The 15,978-nt window shown below is 48.4% G+C and overlaps 2 protein-coding genes across 2 annotated transcripts; one reads left to right on the top strand and one right to left on the bottom strand.

The window, feature by feature from the left end:
• Nucleotides 1-2: 2 nt before the first annotated feature.
• Nucleotides 3-15,348, bottom strand: LOC134934408 (uncharacterized). The gene is made up of 5 exons (XM_063929852.1): nucleotides 15,056-15,348; nucleotides 11,871-12,315; nucleotides 5,400-5,523; nucleotides 5,112-5,246; nucleotides 3-367 (listed from the first exon to the last, which is right to left on the bottom strand). Exons 1-5 carry the CDS (start codon nucleotides 15,346-15,348, stop codon nucleotides 3-5), a joined length of 1,362 nt encoding a protein of 453 aa, XP_063785922.1.
• Nucleotides 13,260-13,916, top strand: LOC134933585 (histone H1C-like). The gene has a single exon (XM_063928910.1). It carries the CDS (start codon nucleotides 13,260-13,262, stop codon nucleotides 13,914-13,916), a length of 657 nt encoding a protein of 218 aa, XP_063784980.1.
• Nucleotides 15,349-15,978: the final 630 nt, after the last annotated feature.

The raw sequence follows: 15,978 nt of genomic DNA, 5'->3' as shown, positions 1-15,978 counted from the left end.
GTTCAGCCTCCGAATCCATACAGAGTGCGTCCCTGGCGCTTGAGAGCATAGACCACATCCATAGCGGTGACAGTCTTCCTCTTGGCGTGCTCGGTGTAAGTGACGGCGTCCCGGATCACGTTCTCCAGAAACACTTTCAGCACCCCGCGGGTCTCCTCATAGATGAGGCCAGAGATGCGCTTCACGCCTCCTTCTCGTGCTAGACGGCGGATGGCAGGCTTTGTTATGCCCTGGATGTTATCTTGGAGAACCTTCCTGTGACGCTTAGCACCTCCTTTCCCGAGCCCCTTTCCGCCTTTGCCTCTGCCTGACATCTTCTCAAACGGATTGCGATCAGTGAGAATAAGTAACGCCTCACTTAGCTGCCCTTTATTAAGGGGAAGAGCGGACCTGATGGGTGACTGTGAGAACCTTGGCAGGAGGAGTCATGTATTGCCTTTCCTTTCTTTCACAGGCACGCCCCAAACGTTGCACAGCAGCACAGTTTAGGATTTCTAATGTATTTCTGGTTATTCATTGCACTGAGCTGTTTGATACACGTTCACCTCAGCAATTAGGCTACCGTACTGCCAATCACAATGTTTAAATAACTGCAGAGTTCCGTATATAGTTTTTTTTTAATTGCTATATTTCATATTAATGTTTTAGAAGCATATTCATACACATATTATAATGTAAATAATATGCTACGAGACGTTCAAGGAAATCCTGATATGCGTACTATAAATCAATCAATCAATCAATCAATCAATCAATCAATCAATCAATCAATCCTTTCAGCTACAGGGTGAGGTGTGTTTGAGTAGTCACAACATAATAACAATAACGTCAATTCTTTAACGACTGATATATAAACTGTTACTATCACTGTGCTGCAACAATAGTATTGAACTATCACATACTATAGATACATCTGCACTCAGAAGAGATTCAAGCTGCAATGTTACCATGAATTGCACGGATAACAGAGATTGATTGACATACGCTTTTGTTTTCTATCAGTAATGACGATGCCTGGCATATATAAATAAATAGCAAATGTATATATATATATATATATATATATATATATATATATATATATATATATACACTGCTCAAAAAAATAAAGGGAACACTGAAATAACACATCCTAGATCTGAATGAATGAAATATTCTTAAAAAATACTTTGTTCTTTACACAGTTGAATGTGCTGACAGCAAAATCACACAAAAACTATCAATGAAAATCACATTTATTAACCCATGGAGGTCTGGATTTGGAGTCACCCTCAAAATTAAAGTGGAAAAACACACTACAGGCTGATCCAACTTTGATGTAATGTCCTTAAAACAAGTTAAAATGAGTCTCAGTAGTGTGTGTGTGGCCTCCACGTGCCTGTATGACCTCCCTACAACGCCTGGGCATGCTCCTGATGAGGTGGTGGATGGTCTCCTGAGGGATCTCCTCCCAGACCTGGACTAAAGCATCCGCCAACTCCTGGACAGTCTGTGGAGGATGGAGCGAGACATGATGTCCCAGATGTGCTCAATTGGATTCAGGTCTGGGGAATGGGCGGGGAATGCCTTCGTCTTGCAGGAACTGCTGACACACTCCAGCCACATGAGGTCTAGCATTGTCTTGCATTAGGAGGAACCCAGGGCCAACCGCACCAGCATATGGTCTCCCAAGGGGTCTGAGGATCTCATCTCGGTACCTAATGGCAGTCAGGCTACCTCTGGCGAGAACATGGAGGGCTGTGCGGCCCCCCAAAGAAATGGCACCCCACACCATTACTGACCCACTACCAAACCGGTCATGCTGGAGGATGTTGCAGTCTGCAGAACGTTCTCCTTGGCATCTCCAGACTCTGTCACGTCTGTCACATGTGCTCAGTGAGAACCTGCTTTCATCTGTGAAGAGCACAGGGCACCAGTGGCGAATTTGCCAATCTTGGTGTTCTCTGGCAAATGCCAAACGTCCTGCACGGTGTCGGGCTGTAAGCACAACCCCCACCTGTGGGCGTCGGGCCCTCATACCACCCTCATGGAGTCTGTTTCTGATCGTTTGAGTAGACACATGCACATTTGTGGCTTGCTGGAGGTCATTTTGCAGGGATCTGGCAGTGCTCCTCCTGTTCCTCCTTGCACAAAGGCGGAGGTAGCGGTCCTGCTGCTGGGTTGTTGCCCTCCTACGGCCTCCTCCACGTCTCCTGATGTACTGGCCTGTCTCCTGGTAGCGCCTGCATGCTCTGAACACTACGCTGACAGACACAGCAAACCTTCTTGCCACAGCTCGCATTGATGTGCCATCCTGGATGAGCTGCACTATCTGAGCCACTTGTGTGGGTTGTAGGGAGGTCATACAGGCACGTGGAGGCACACACACTACTGAGCCTCATTTTGACTTGTTTTAAGGACATTACATCAAAGCTGGATCAGCCTGTGGTGTGTTTTTCCACTTTAATTTTGAGGGTGACTCCAAATCCAGACCTCCATGGGTTAATAAATTTGATTTCCATTGATAATTTTTGTGTGATTTTGTTGTCAGCACATTCAACTATGTAAAGAACAAAGTATTTAATAAGAATATTTCATTCATTCAGATCTAGGATGTGTTATTTTTGTGTTCCCTTTATTTTTTTGAGCAGTGAATATATATATATATATATATATATATATTATACATATGTTCTACTAAACTTTATGTGTGGACATGTGGAAAAAGTAGAACAGCTTGAAATATTTAAAAAATAGGAGTTAATAGTCTATCCACTCCAATACAATACGTCCTCTCGGTGTAATGAACCTGGAATGGAGGCATTAAAGGTTAGATAAGTAAAAGATAACGTTTTTAAAAAGTTACTTTTTAGCGATCAGTTTAGGGGCAGAAGCTCATTTCTAGCTATAGAGTATCACATATCTATTATCTTATCCCCATGTGATTCATTGATGTTTTAACGGCTATCATAATAGTTATGAAGCCGAACTCTGATGAGCACAACAGACATAATACATGCCTTACTGTTTTGACTTTATTTTTTCAATGTACCCGATATATTTCCCAAATACAGAACGCGTGTATTGGAACAGCAAATGTCCCGCACACATCCGCCTTCAGATAGGAAGAGGAATATTCAAAATCGACCCATGAGTGTCGACCAGATTTCGGCGGGACAAAACAAAATCACCTCAATGCCTTGCCGCTCCTGACTAGTCACTGTAAAGGCTAAAAGTTGCCTGGCTCCCGGGCTCGGTCTGCGTGCCAGCTCTGCGCTTCGGTCTCTCCTCCAGTCCCGATCCGGAACACTGCTGCTCAGCCGCCCCTGTATCTCTGTTATTCTGCTGAGCAAGGCAGGCATGTGTGCCTGAGCAAGCATTGTATGATCACCAAGCTCTCGGAAACGGGTGTCTAAGAATGGATTGGGTAGAATATACCTGCACTGATACCGGAGTTTGCATCCTGGTGTTAAGGTGCGATGATACAGTAACAGTAGCACACTACACAGGGCATCTTGAGAGACCAACGACCCTGTAGCATCTGTGATCATCAGGGTGATAGTAACACAATTGCTGCAATCTAATGATACTGTGTAACATTTCAATGAGACACAATCATTCTCTAGTTCTGCAGAAACTACACGGTCGGTCACTGCTCTATGGATTGCTTTTTCTAAGCACTAACGGCGACATCTGCTACATAATGCCTATCTATTACCCCGATTTACAGTTTCAGCCCGATTAGAGAGAGAGGTGGGTGGCTCTTAAAAGAGCCTTTGTGTTGATGGATCGGAGAAGGAAGGGAAACTACTTGGCGCTGGTGTACTTGGTGACGGCCTTGGTGCCCTCGGACACGGCGTGCTTGGCCAGCTCTCCCGGCAGCAGCAGACGTACTGCGGTCTGGATCTCCCGGGAGGTGATGGTGGAGCGCTTGTTGTAGTGAGCCAGGCGGGAAGCTTCCCCCGCAATGCGCTCAAGATGTCATTGACAAAGGAGTTCATGATGCCCATAGCCTTGGAGGAGATGCCGGTGTCAGGGTGCACCTGCTTCAGCACCTTGTAGACGTAAATGGCGTAACTCTCCTTCCTGCTCTTTCTACGCTTCTTCCCATCCTTCTTCTGAGTCTTGGTTACGGCTTTCTTTGAGCCTTTCTTGGGCGCCGGCTTTGCTGGATCAGGCATTTTCACCACTCACTTCTTCTACACAAAGCAGAGAGAATCTGTGCCATACAACCCCCGGGGTTGCTCTATTTATAGGCATCTTATGCAAATGAGGCTTCGCCTCTTCTGGTAACACTATAGGGTAGAAGTGTCACGTGACGCTGAGTGGTAGCTAACCCCCCACACTACATATTGCGGATTGGTCTGTGGATAAACTGGAGCTGCATTAGTTCATTTGTAAGCAAACCAATCACAGAGCACGCGGTCGACCCTCTCTGGGTGTATATATAGGAGGAGGGCGGTATTACAGGCTCACATTTCCTCTCAGTTTGTTAGAAGCAATTATTTGCTGTGTGAACTGAACATGTCCGGCAGAGGCAAACAAGGCGGCAAGACACGGGCTAAGGCCAAGACTCGCTCATAGGGATGGACATCGGAAGCCCATCATCGAATGGTGGATGGGCTTCCACCATCGAATGTTCCAATGTGATAGTAGTTAACCATCACATTAAAAGCATTCGATGGAAAATCCATCACGATGTTTGCGCATGCGCAATTTTCTTAGTTTGCGCAAGCGCAATAGGCCGCACAGTTGCTTAATGGGGGCGGGCTAGAGGTGGGACTGGGGGCGGGCTAGGTGTAGTACTGAGGAAGGGGCCCAGACCGGAGACAGGCTATTACAAGAGGAGGCGGAGCGGTTTCAGCATGGACACAGCCACCGTTACAGTAACCTACAGTAAGTGATGCCACTGCCAGTTATCTGAATTGACGCCACGGACAGTGAGTAGAGTGATACAGCCAGCTCCTCATTGCTGCTGCTGCAGTGTCAAGAGCTGTGCCCTGATTGGTTCTCAGAGTGTCAGAGAGCCAATCACAGCAAGCCATCTGCTCTGTTGCCTAGCAGCAGCCTGGGAGAGGGGAGGGACCAAGAGCGTCACGTTGGAGGCACAGAGACAACCTCCAATAGGTCACCAAGCTGTTTCCCCGATGCAGGGACAGCAGCAATACAGGAGCAGAGGCAGCGCAATTTAAGTAAGGTAACCATCGGAAGACCATCACATTCTTTCCATTCGATGGCGGCAAACATCGGAATGCCGCCATAAAACACTAACATCAGAACAAAAACATTGATGGTTGCAAACCATCGTGATTCGATGTCCATCCCTACTCGCTCATCCCGGGCCGGTCTCCTGTTCCCAGTCGGTCGCGTTCACCGTCTGCTGAGGAAAGGAAACTGTGCGCCCGCGACAACAAGATGACCCGCATCATCCCCCGCCACCTGCAGCTGGCTGTGCGCAACGACGAAGCGCTCAACAAGCTGCTCGGTGGGGTGACCATCGCCCAGGGAGTTCTTGGCGTTCTGCCCAACATCCAGGCCGTGCTGCTGCCCAAGAAGACCGAGAGCCACAAACCGGCCAAGAGCAAGTAATGTGAGGCTGGCAGCTTCCACCACAGAAACGATGCACCCGGCACACAACACAAAGGCTCTTTTCAGAGCCACCCACGTCTTCCCAGGAGAGCTGTGTGTACTGCCATTGCTTGTGTTGTAGCGATATCTGACGGGCTAGCCGCGCTTTCCTCTCCACATCCCGTCCATACAACCGCTAAAGGTATAAACGCTCCCTTACCCTTTAGGAGCCCTGGTCAGTTGTGGTGAAATCTAACGATAGTCTGAATATTCCCTTTGCAATAACCATGCTGCAAATGAGGCCCCTTCCGCTTATAGGAGTGGGAAGCTGATCCGTGTAAAGTATATAGAGGGAGAAACCATATTCTCTCTCCGTGTGACGTAACAAAGCTAGGATGAAAACAGCTGCATTAAATAAAACTATTTGACCATTGAAAAGTGAGAACAATAGCCTCTTATCCCTGCTGAAGAAAATAAGAATTTACTTACCGATAATTCTATTTCTCGTAGTCCGTAGTGGATGCTGGGAACTCCGTAAGGACCATGGGGAATAGCGGCTCCGCAGGAGACTGGGCACAAAAGTAAAGCTTTAGGACTACCTGGTGTGCACTGGCTCCTCCCCCTATGACCCTCCTCCAAGCCTCAGTTAGGATACTGTGCCCGGACGAGCGTACACAATAAGGAAGGATTTATGAATCCCGGGTAAGACTCATACCAGCCACACCAATCACACCGTACAACCTGTGATCTGAACCCAGTTAACAGCATGATAACAGAGGAGCCTCTGGATAGATGGCTCACAACAAAAATAACCCGATTTAGTTAACAATAACTATGTACAAGTATTGCAGACAATCCGCACTTGGGATGGGCGCCCAGCATCCACTACGGACTACGAGAAATAGAATTATCGGTAAGTAAATTCTTATTTTCTCTGACGTCCTTGTGGATGCTGGGAACTCCGTAAGGACCATGGGGATTATACCAAAGCTCCCAAACGGGCGGGAGAGTGCGGATGACTCTGCAGCACCGAATGAGAGAACTCCAGGTCCTCCTCAGCCAGGTTATCAAATTTGTAGAATTTAGCAAACGTATTTGCCCCTGACCAAATAGCTGCTCGGCAAAGTTGTAAAGCCGAGACCCCTCGGGCAGCCGCCCAAGATGAGCCCACCTTCCATGTGGAATGGGCTTTTACAGATTTTGGCTGTGGCAGGCCTGCCACAGAATGTGCAAGCTGAATTGTATTACAAATCCAACGAGCAATAGTCTGCTTAGAAGCAGGAGCACCCAGCTTGTTGGGTGCATACAGGATAAACAGCGAGTCAGATTTTCTGACTCCAGCCGTCCTGGAAACATATATTTTCAGGGCCCTGACTATGTCCAACAACTTGGAGTCCTCCAAGTCACTAGTAGCCGCAGGTACCACAATAGGTTGGTCCAGATGAAACGCTGAAACCACCTTAGGGAGAAAATGAGGACGAGTCCTCAATTCCGCCATGTCTGAATGGAAGATCAGATAAGGGCTTTTACAGGATAAAGCCGCCAATTCTGACACGCGCCTGGCCTAGGCCAGGGCCAACAGCATGACCACTTTCCATGTGAGATATTTTAACTCCACAGATTCAAGTGGTTCAAACCATTGTGACTTTAGGAACCCCACAACTACATTGAGATCCCAAGGTGCCACTGGAGGCACAAAAGGAGGCTGTATATGCAGTACCCCTTTTACAAACGTCTGAACTTCAGGAACTGAAGCTAGTTCTTTCTGGAAGAAAATTGACAGGGCCGAAATTTGAACCTTAATGGACCCCAATTTTAGGCCCCTAGACACTCCTGTTTGCAGGAAATGCAGGAATCGACCTAGTTGAAATTCCTCCATCGGGGCCACGCAACATATTTTCGCCTAATGCGGTGATAATGCTTTGCGGTTACATCCTTCCTGGCTTTGATCAGGGTAGGGATGACTTCATCCGGAATGCCTTTTTCCTTCAGGATCCGGCGTTCAACCGCCCTGCCGTCAAACGCAGCCGCGGTAAGTCTTGGAATAGATAGGGTCCTTGATGGAGCAGGTCCCTTCTTAGAAGTAGAGGCCACGGGTCCTCCGTGAGCATCTCTTGAAGTTCCGGGTACCAAGTCCTTCTTGGCCAATCCGGAGCCACGAGTATAGTTCTTTCTCCCCTCCGTCTTATAATTCTCAATACTTTTGGTAAGAGAGGAAGAGGAGGGAACCCATACACTGACTGGTACACCCACGGTGTTACCAGAGCGTCCACAGCTATTGCCTGAGGGTCCCTTGACCTGGCGCAATACCTGTCCAATTTTTTGTTTAGGCGGGACGCCATCATGTCCACCTTTGGTTTTTCCCAACGGTTTACAATTATGTGGAAGACTTCTGCTGAGGAAGTCTGTTTCCCAGTTGTCCACTCCCGGAATGAACTGCTGACAATGCTATCACATGATTTTCCGCCCAGCGAAAAATCCTTGCAGCTTCTCTACGTGGGCGACTGCCATGATGTTGTCCGACTGGATCAGCACCGGCTGACCTTGAAGTAGAGGTCTTGCTTGGCTTAGGGCATTGTAAATGGCCCTTAGCTCCAAGATATTTATGTGAAGTGATGTCTCCAGGCTTGACCACAAGCCCTGGAAATTTCTTCCCTGTGTGACTGCTCCCCAGCCTCGCAGGCTGGCATCCGTGGTCACCAGGACCCAGTCCTGAAAGCCGAATCTGCGCCCTCTAGAAGATGAGCACTCTGCAACCACCACAGGAGAGACACCCTTGTCTTTGGTGACAGGGTTATCCGCTGATGCATCTGAAGATGCGATCCGGACCACTTTTCCAGCAGGTCCCACTGGAAAGTTCTTGCGTGGAATCTGCCGAATGGAATTGCTTCGTAGGAAGCCACCATTTTTCCCAGGACCCTTGTGCACTGCTGCACTGACACTTGGCCTGGTTTTAGGAGGTTTCTGACTAGTTCGGATAACTCCCTGGCTTTCTCCTCCTGGAGAAACACCTTTTTCTGGACTGTGTCCAGGATCATCCTTAGGAATAGAAGACGTGTCGTCGGGATCAGCTGCGATTTTGGAATATTAAGAATCCAACCGTGCTGCCGCAACACTACTTGAGATAGTGCTACCCTGACTACCAACCGTTCCCTGGATCTTGCCCTTATCCGGAGATCGTCCAAGTAAGGGATAATTAAAACTCCCTTCCTTCGAAGGAGTATCATCATTTCGGCCATTACTTTGGTAAAGACCCGGGGTGCCGTGGACAAACCAAACGGCAGCGTCTGAAACTGATAGTGACAGTTCTGTACCACAAACCTGAGGTACCCTTGGTGAGAAGGGTAAATTGGGACATGGAGATAAGCATCCTTGATGTCCAGAGACACCATATAATCCCCTTCTTCCAGGTTTGCCATCACCGCTCTGAGTGACTCCATCTTGAATTTGAACCTTTGTATGTAAGTGTTCAAGGATTTCAGATTTAAATTAGGTCTCACCGAGCCGTCCGGCTTCGGTACCACAAACAGCGTGGAATAATACCCCTTTCCCTGTTGTAGGAGGGGTACCTTGATTATCACCTGCTGGGAATACAGCTTGTGAATGGCTTCCCATACCGCCTCCCTGTCGGAGGGAGACGTCGGTAAAGCAGACTTTAGGAAAACGGCGAAGGGGAGACGTCTCGAATTCCAATTTGTACCCCTGAGATACCACCTGAAGGATCCAGGGGTCCCCTGTGAGTGAGCCCACTGCACGCTGAAATTTTTGAGACGGGCCCCCACCGTGCCTGAGTCCGCTTGTAAAGCCCCAGCGTCATGCTGAGGACTTGGCAGAAAACGGGAGAAGGCTTCTGTTCCTGGGAACTGGCTGTTTGCTGCAGCCTTTTTCCTCTCCCTCTGCCACGGGGCAGAAATGAGGAGCCTTTTGCCCGCTTGCCCTTATGGGGCCCAAAGGACTGCGCCTGATAATACGGCGTCTTCTTATGTTGAGAGGCTACCTGGGGTAAAAATGTGGATTTTCCAGCCGTTGCCGTGGCCACCAGGTCTGTTAGACCTACCCCAAATAACTCCTCCCTTTTATAAGGCGATACTTCCATATGCCTTTTGGAATCAGCATCACCTGACACTGTCTTGTACATAACCCTCTTCTGGCAGAAATGGACAGCGCACTTACTCTTGATGCCAGTCGGCAAATATCCCTCTGTGCATCACGCATATATAGAAATGCATCATTTAAATGCTCTATAGTCAGTAATATACTGTCCCTATCTAGGGTATCAATATTGTCAGTCAGGGAATCCAACCAAGCCACCCCAGCACTGCACATCCAGGCTGAGGCGATTGCTGGTCGCAGTATCACACCCGTGTGAGTGTATATACATTTTAGGATATTTTACTGCTTTCTGTCAGCAGGTTCCTTAAGGGCGGCCGTATCCGGGGACGGTAGTGCCACCTGTTTAGACAAGCGTGTGAGCGCTTTATTCACCCTAGGGGGTGTTTCCCAACGTGCCCTATCCTCTGGCGGGAAGGGGTATGATGCTAATAACTTTTTAGGAATTAACAGTTTTTATCGGGGGAAACCCACGCATCATCACACACTTCATTTAATTCCTCAGATGCAGGAAAAACTACAGGCAGTTTTTTCTCACCCAACATAATACCCTTTTTAGTGGTACTGGTATTATCAGAAATGTGTAAAAACATTTTCCATAGCCTCAATCATGTAACGTGTGGCCCTACTGGAAGTCACATTCGTCTCTTAATCGTCGACACTGGAGTCAGTATCCGTGTCGGCGTCTGTATCTGCCATCTGCGGTAACGGGCGTTTTAGAGCCCCTGATGGCTTTTGAGACACCTGGACAGGCACAGGCTGAGTCGCCGGCTGTCTCATGTCATCAATCTTTTGTAAAGAGCTGACTCACATAATTCCTTCCATAAGCTCATCCACTCAGATGTCGACTCCCTAGGGGGTGACATCTCTGTTACAGGCAATTGCTCCGCCTCCACCTCATTTTCCTCCTCATACATGTCGACACAACGTACCGACACACAGCACTCACACAGGGAATGCTCTGATAGAGGACAGGACCCCACTAGCCCTTTGGGGAGACAGAGGGAGAGTATGCCAGCACACACCAGAGCGCTATATATATATACAGGGATAACCTTATATAAGTGTTTTTCCCCTTATAGCTGCTGTATTGTTATACTGTGCCTAATTAGTGCCCCCCTCTCTTTTTTAACCCCTTTCTGTAGTGTAGTAACTGCAGGGGAGAGCCAGGGAGCTTCCCTCCAACGGAGCTGTGAGAGAAAATGGCGCCAGTGTGCTGAGGAGATAGGCTCCGCCCCCTTCTCGGCGGCCTTTTCTCCCGTTTTTCTGTGGAATCTGGCAGGGGTTAAAATTCATCCATATAGCCCTGGGGGCTATATGTGATGTATTTTCGCCAGCCAAGGTGTTTTTATTGCTGCTCAGGGCGCCCCCCCCTAGCGCCCTGCACCCTCAATGACCGAAGTGTGAAGTGTGCTGAGGAGCAATGGCGCACAGCTGCAGTGCTGTGCGCTACCTTGGTGAAGACAGGATGTCTTCTGCCGCCGATTTTCCGGACCTCTTCTTGCTTCTGGCTCTGTAAGGGGGCCGGCGGCGCGGCTCTGGGACCGAGCTCCGAGGCTGGGCCTGTGTTCGGTCCCTCTGGAGCTAATGGTGTCCAGTAGCCTAAGAAGCCCAATCCACTCTGCACGCAGGTGAGTTCGCTTCTTCTCCCCTTAGTCCCTCGATGCAGTGAGCCTGTTGCCAGCAGGTCTCACTGAAAATAAAAAACCTAAAACTAAACTTTCACTAAGAAGCTCAGGAGAGCCCCTAGTGTGCACCCTTCTCGGCCGGGCACAAAAATCTAACTGAGGCTTGGAGGAGGGTCATAGGGGGAGGAGCCAGTGCACACCAGGTAGTCCTAAAGCTTTACTTTTGTGCCCAGTCTACTGCAGAGCCGCTATTCCCCATGGTCCTTACGGAGTTCCCAGCATCCACTAGGACGTCAGAGAAAACAGGTTTAACAAGGGAATCTAGGCAGAACACTAGTAACGATGTACTGTCGGTGAACCAGTCCGTCCAAATATTTAATTTTTGATAGTCAACATTCCATTATTCACTTTGCGGCTTGCTTATCGTATTATATATGTAAACTTCATAGATTTGGCCTGTCATTTGAAGCTGCTATGGGTGGACACTGAGGGGTGACTTATGCTGCAGCTCGTTTAGAAAGACTTGGTGGCTCTGAAAAGAGCCTTTGTGTTGTTGCGTGTATAGGAAGTGCCGAGTATCTATGCCCTCTCCCCCCGGATCCTGCGGGCCAGCTGGATGTCTTTGGGCATGATGGTCACCCTCTTGGCGTGGATGGCGCACAGGTTGGTGTCCTCGAAGAGCCCCACCAGATAAGCCTCGCTGGCCTCTTGCAGGGCCATGACGGCGGAGCTCTGGAAGCGCAGGTCAGTCTTGAAGTCCTGGGCGATCTCACGCACCAGACGCTGGAAGGGCAGCTTGCGGATCAGCAGCTCAGTGGACTTCTGGTAGCGGCGGATCTCCCGAAGAGCAACGGTCCCTGGTCGGTAACGGTGAGGCTTCTTTACACCGCCGGTAGCTGGGGCGCTCTTCCGGGCGGCTTTGGTTGCCAGCTGCTTGCGGGGCGCTTTGCCGCCAGTGGATTTACGCGCTGTTTGCTTGGTCCTGGCCATCTCTAACGTCTGTAGAATGAAATGATGGAGAGCTGCCGTTCTACAGCTCTATTTATACACATTGCTGCCCTGTGATTAGGGGACTTAGAAACGCCTTTCAACCTGATTGGTTTAGACAAAGCCATGGATTTTTCAAAAAGACCGCCAAGAATTGGTTTCTCCTTTTTTTTCTTCCCCCATCTCAATTGTACTTGTAAAGTAGAAATATATATACCCCCTTACATAGCATATTCTGAAGCTTTAGATTTGAGTATAATCAGATTTTCGGAATGCGTATTATACTAACAGAAAAGAGTAAATACTATTATATATACTTACAAGCTATACCTACTAATTCCAGGGAGATCTTAATATATGACTGCAGTAAGAAAAAAAAAAAAAAAAAACAATCTGCATACTATATGATCTAAAATAACAATCGTTTCATTATTAACCCATAAATACATATTATGTATTTTCTAGCATATAGTAAGTATGGTAGCTTTAAAATTGAGTATGAATAGAACTTCTGCATGTGTGAAACGATTTGATACTAATGGGAGACAGTATTATAGTATGATACAATTGTAACTATCCTATTTCTGAAAAGTACAGATGTGTTACATGCTGGACAGATCCAGCCTGGTGTAAGTAAGCTGACAGGGGCTATTCCTGGGTCTCTTTGCAGCGCCTAGGCTAGCAATGGCCGTGTAGGCCTAGGGGAGACCTTGGAGTACTGGTGTGGTGCAAAGAGGCTGCACGCCGCTTTTCTCATGCCCAATAAAAGACTCTTTTTCTGCGTTAGGGAAACACAAGGTGAGGGCAGATTTCCCCTTACACACAGACAGGGAAGAGTTTACAAGGGCTGCTTATTCCGCCAATGGGAGCACAGAACGCACCAGGCTCAGCAGCCAATTACAGCACAGCAGGCACCGTATATAAAAGACGTCAGAGAGCGGCTTGTGCTGTATTACCATTTGTTGGTTAAAGTGACGTTGAGCTAACATGGAAGAAACTGCACCAGCCGTCGCCGCTGTCCCGCCGTCAGAGGGCGCAGCCAAAAAGAAGAGGCAGCCGAAGAAAGCTGCAGGGGGAGCCAAGAAAAGCGGCAAGTCTTCCGGGCCCAGCGTTTCCGAGCTGATCTTAAAGGCCGTGGCCGCCTCCAAGGAGCGCAGTGGAGTTTCTCTTGCCGCCCTGAAGAAGGCACTGGCTGCCGGAGGCTACGATGTGGAGAGGAACAACAGTCGCATCAAAGTGGGGGTGAAAGGATTGGTGACCAAAGGAACGCTCACCCAGGTGAAAGGCACCGGCGCTACCGGCTCCTTCAAGCTCAATAAGAATCAGCTGGAGAGCAAGAAGGCCGCTCTGAAGCCCAAGAAACCAGCGGCAAAGAAAGTGGCCAATTCCCCGAAGAAGCCCAAGAAAGCTCCGAGTGCAGCCAAGAGCCCCAAGAAGGTGAAGAAACCCACAAAAGCGGCTGCTGCCAAAAGCCCAAAGAAGCCTAAAGCCGCGAAGCCCAAGAAAGCGGTCAAGAGTCCGGCCAAGAAGGCGGCGAAGCCCAAAGCAGCCAAGAGTCCGGCCAAGAAAGCGGCGAAGCCCAAAGCCGCCAAAAGCCCGGCCAAGAAGGTAGCTAAGCCCAAGAAAGCTGCGGCCAAGAAGTGATGGAAGAGCCGCCGTAGCAGCCTCGCTTCCTTGTTATCCCCCCAAAGGCTCTTTTCAGAGCCACCCACCCTGTCCCGGCAGAGCTGTAGGCGCACGGCGTGACCAGTTGGGGGCGCCCTGTGTACAGATATTGAGTCACTCCATAAAGTTACAGTTCAGCAGTCTCTCCGTGGGATTTTTGGTTGCTTATTAATACGTAACGCAGGGTTCTTTATTAGCGCTACTGTAGCAAGACTGATCGGGAAATAATACCTGGATGTCCTGCTTCCTACCTCAGGCCGCTCACAATAGCGGCATGCTTCCTTCCTGTGTACTTGAACACTCACCATTCCCTGTGAACAGTCTGCAGGGTAGCTGCTGAAAAGCAAGTATCCTTTTAATGTTTGTTTGCACTTTCTGAGAACACTAGCTACACAATAACAGGGAGATTGCTATACCAGAAAGAGAACCTCCAGTAGAGACAAATGGTTCTGTGCAGTTTCTATTCCCCTGTATCAGAGTCGTTGGCAAGTAAGCTTCCCTACTTATTAATTGTTCAAGAGGTCGTTGTAACAGATTATATATAAACTACACTTGGAGAAACATTCACAGCTGTGCCTTAATACACTATGCTTGAATTTTAGGACATGTATTCTGTCAGTATGTCATCGTCATAATACAAGTGACGTTTTAACTCCACATCTTATCAAGAGTACCCCGCTACAGCACCTCCTGCGCAGGCTATGCACGGTATATTACACCTACATCCTTCAGAATTTTTCATAACATAATATCGAACCGATTCCACTCAGACACAAGGAGGCATCATCCAAATGGACAGAGGCAATTATGCTGCTGCCTTTTTCCATTCCAGATTGACTAAAATTCTAGCTCTATATGGTCTATGCATTGTAAATGGCAACTTCTGGCGTCTATTATTTGAATATCCAGCGAGACTTAGTAAATGGGAAAGAAGTGTATTTCTATCGTTAATATTGTGGAACTGACTTTGACATTACGCTTCCCTTGAAAAGCAGCATGTTCATAAAGCTCGTTTCAGGAGTACTCTAGGTGGCCCTTAAAAGGGCCTTTTGTTAGCGTGTTTCGGGAAAGGAGATCAGCCAAAGAGAGGAGCCAGATCTTAACCTCCAAAACCATACAGAGTGCGGCCCTGGCGCTTGAGAGCATAGACCACATCCATAGCTGTGACAGTCTTCCTCTTGGCGTGCTCGGTGTAAGTGACGGCGTCCCGGATCACATTCTCTAGAAAGACCTTCAGCACCCCACGGGTCTCCTCGTAGATGAGGCCAGAAATGCGCTTCACGCCACCTCTGCGAGCGAGACGGCGAATGGCAGGCTTCGTGATGCCCTGGATGTTGTCCCGCAGCACCTTCCTGTGGCGCTTAGCGCCTCCTTTCCCGAGTCCCTTACCACCTTTGCCTCTTCCTGACATCTTCAAACAGCTTGCGAGTTGCAATCAGTAAGAATGAGCTGATCGCCTCACAGCTGCCCTTTATTAAGAGGAAGAGCGGACCTGATGGGGGACCTAAAACTCGGAGAGGCGGAGACCTGGGTAGTCCGCCTTTTCTGACTTAGCACACCGCAATACAGTGGCAGCTTTCTCTTCGTCATCTCTATTCATTTCCGTGAACAGATATCTAATATAAATGTTTAAAAAAATAATTGGATCCATTTGATCCCACATTTCGAGAGTAAAATGAGTATGGGTAAAATAGTAAAAGGTCTTACACCTATTAACGAAAAGTAGTGACATTTCATTCTCCCTGAAATGATAAATAATATATTTTCCAAATACATATAGAGTGTTTATCGCTATTAAGTCGGACCCACACCAGCGCCTTGGGCTAGGAGGGCGATTCATCGGAATGGCCCAATGAGAGCCGAGCTAAATTCGGCGGGTCAAAACAAGTTAACCGGAGTGGACAATTCAAAACCCGGTAGGGGAACACTCCCCCAATGGCATGCCGCTTCTGAGGTGTCCCTAGCTAAAAGTATTCCTGGCACCCAGGCTCGGTTCGCTTCGATCTCTAATTAGCGAGCGCCAGCGTATCAGCTATGTTCT

This window comes from Pseudophryne corroboree, chromosome 6 (genome assembly GCF_028390025.1).
Source record: "Pseudophryne corroboree isolate aPseCor3 chromosome 6, aPseCor3.hap2, whole genome shotgun sequence".
Taxonomy (NCBI): domain Eukaryota; kingdom Metazoa; phylum Chordata; class Amphibia; order Anura; family Myobatrachidae; genus Pseudophryne; species Pseudophryne corroboree.
The sequence above is the reverse complement of the archived record's forward strand: the minus strand, read 5'-3'. Positions and strand labels throughout refer to the sequence as shown.

Excerpts from the sequence above, each read along its gene's own strand:
- LOC134933585 (XM_063928910.1), top strand. The coding sequence starts at position 13,260 with ATGGAAGAAACTGCACCAGCCGTCGCCGCTGTCCCGCCGTCAGAGGGC.
- LOC134934408 (XM_063929852.1), bottom strand. The coding sequence starts at position 15,348 with ATGTCAGGAAGAGGCAAAGGTGGTAAGGGACTCGGGAAAGGAGGCGCT. Across the intron at positions 5,524-11,870 it reads GCAGGATCCGGGGGGAGAGG|CAGCACGGCCTGGATGTTGG; the intron begins GCATAGATACTC and ends CTTCTTGGGCAG. Across the intron at positions 5,247-5,399 it reads GGTGGCGGGGGATGATGCGG|TGTTTTATGGCGGCATTCCG; the intron begins GTCATCTTGTTG and ends TTCTGATGTTAG.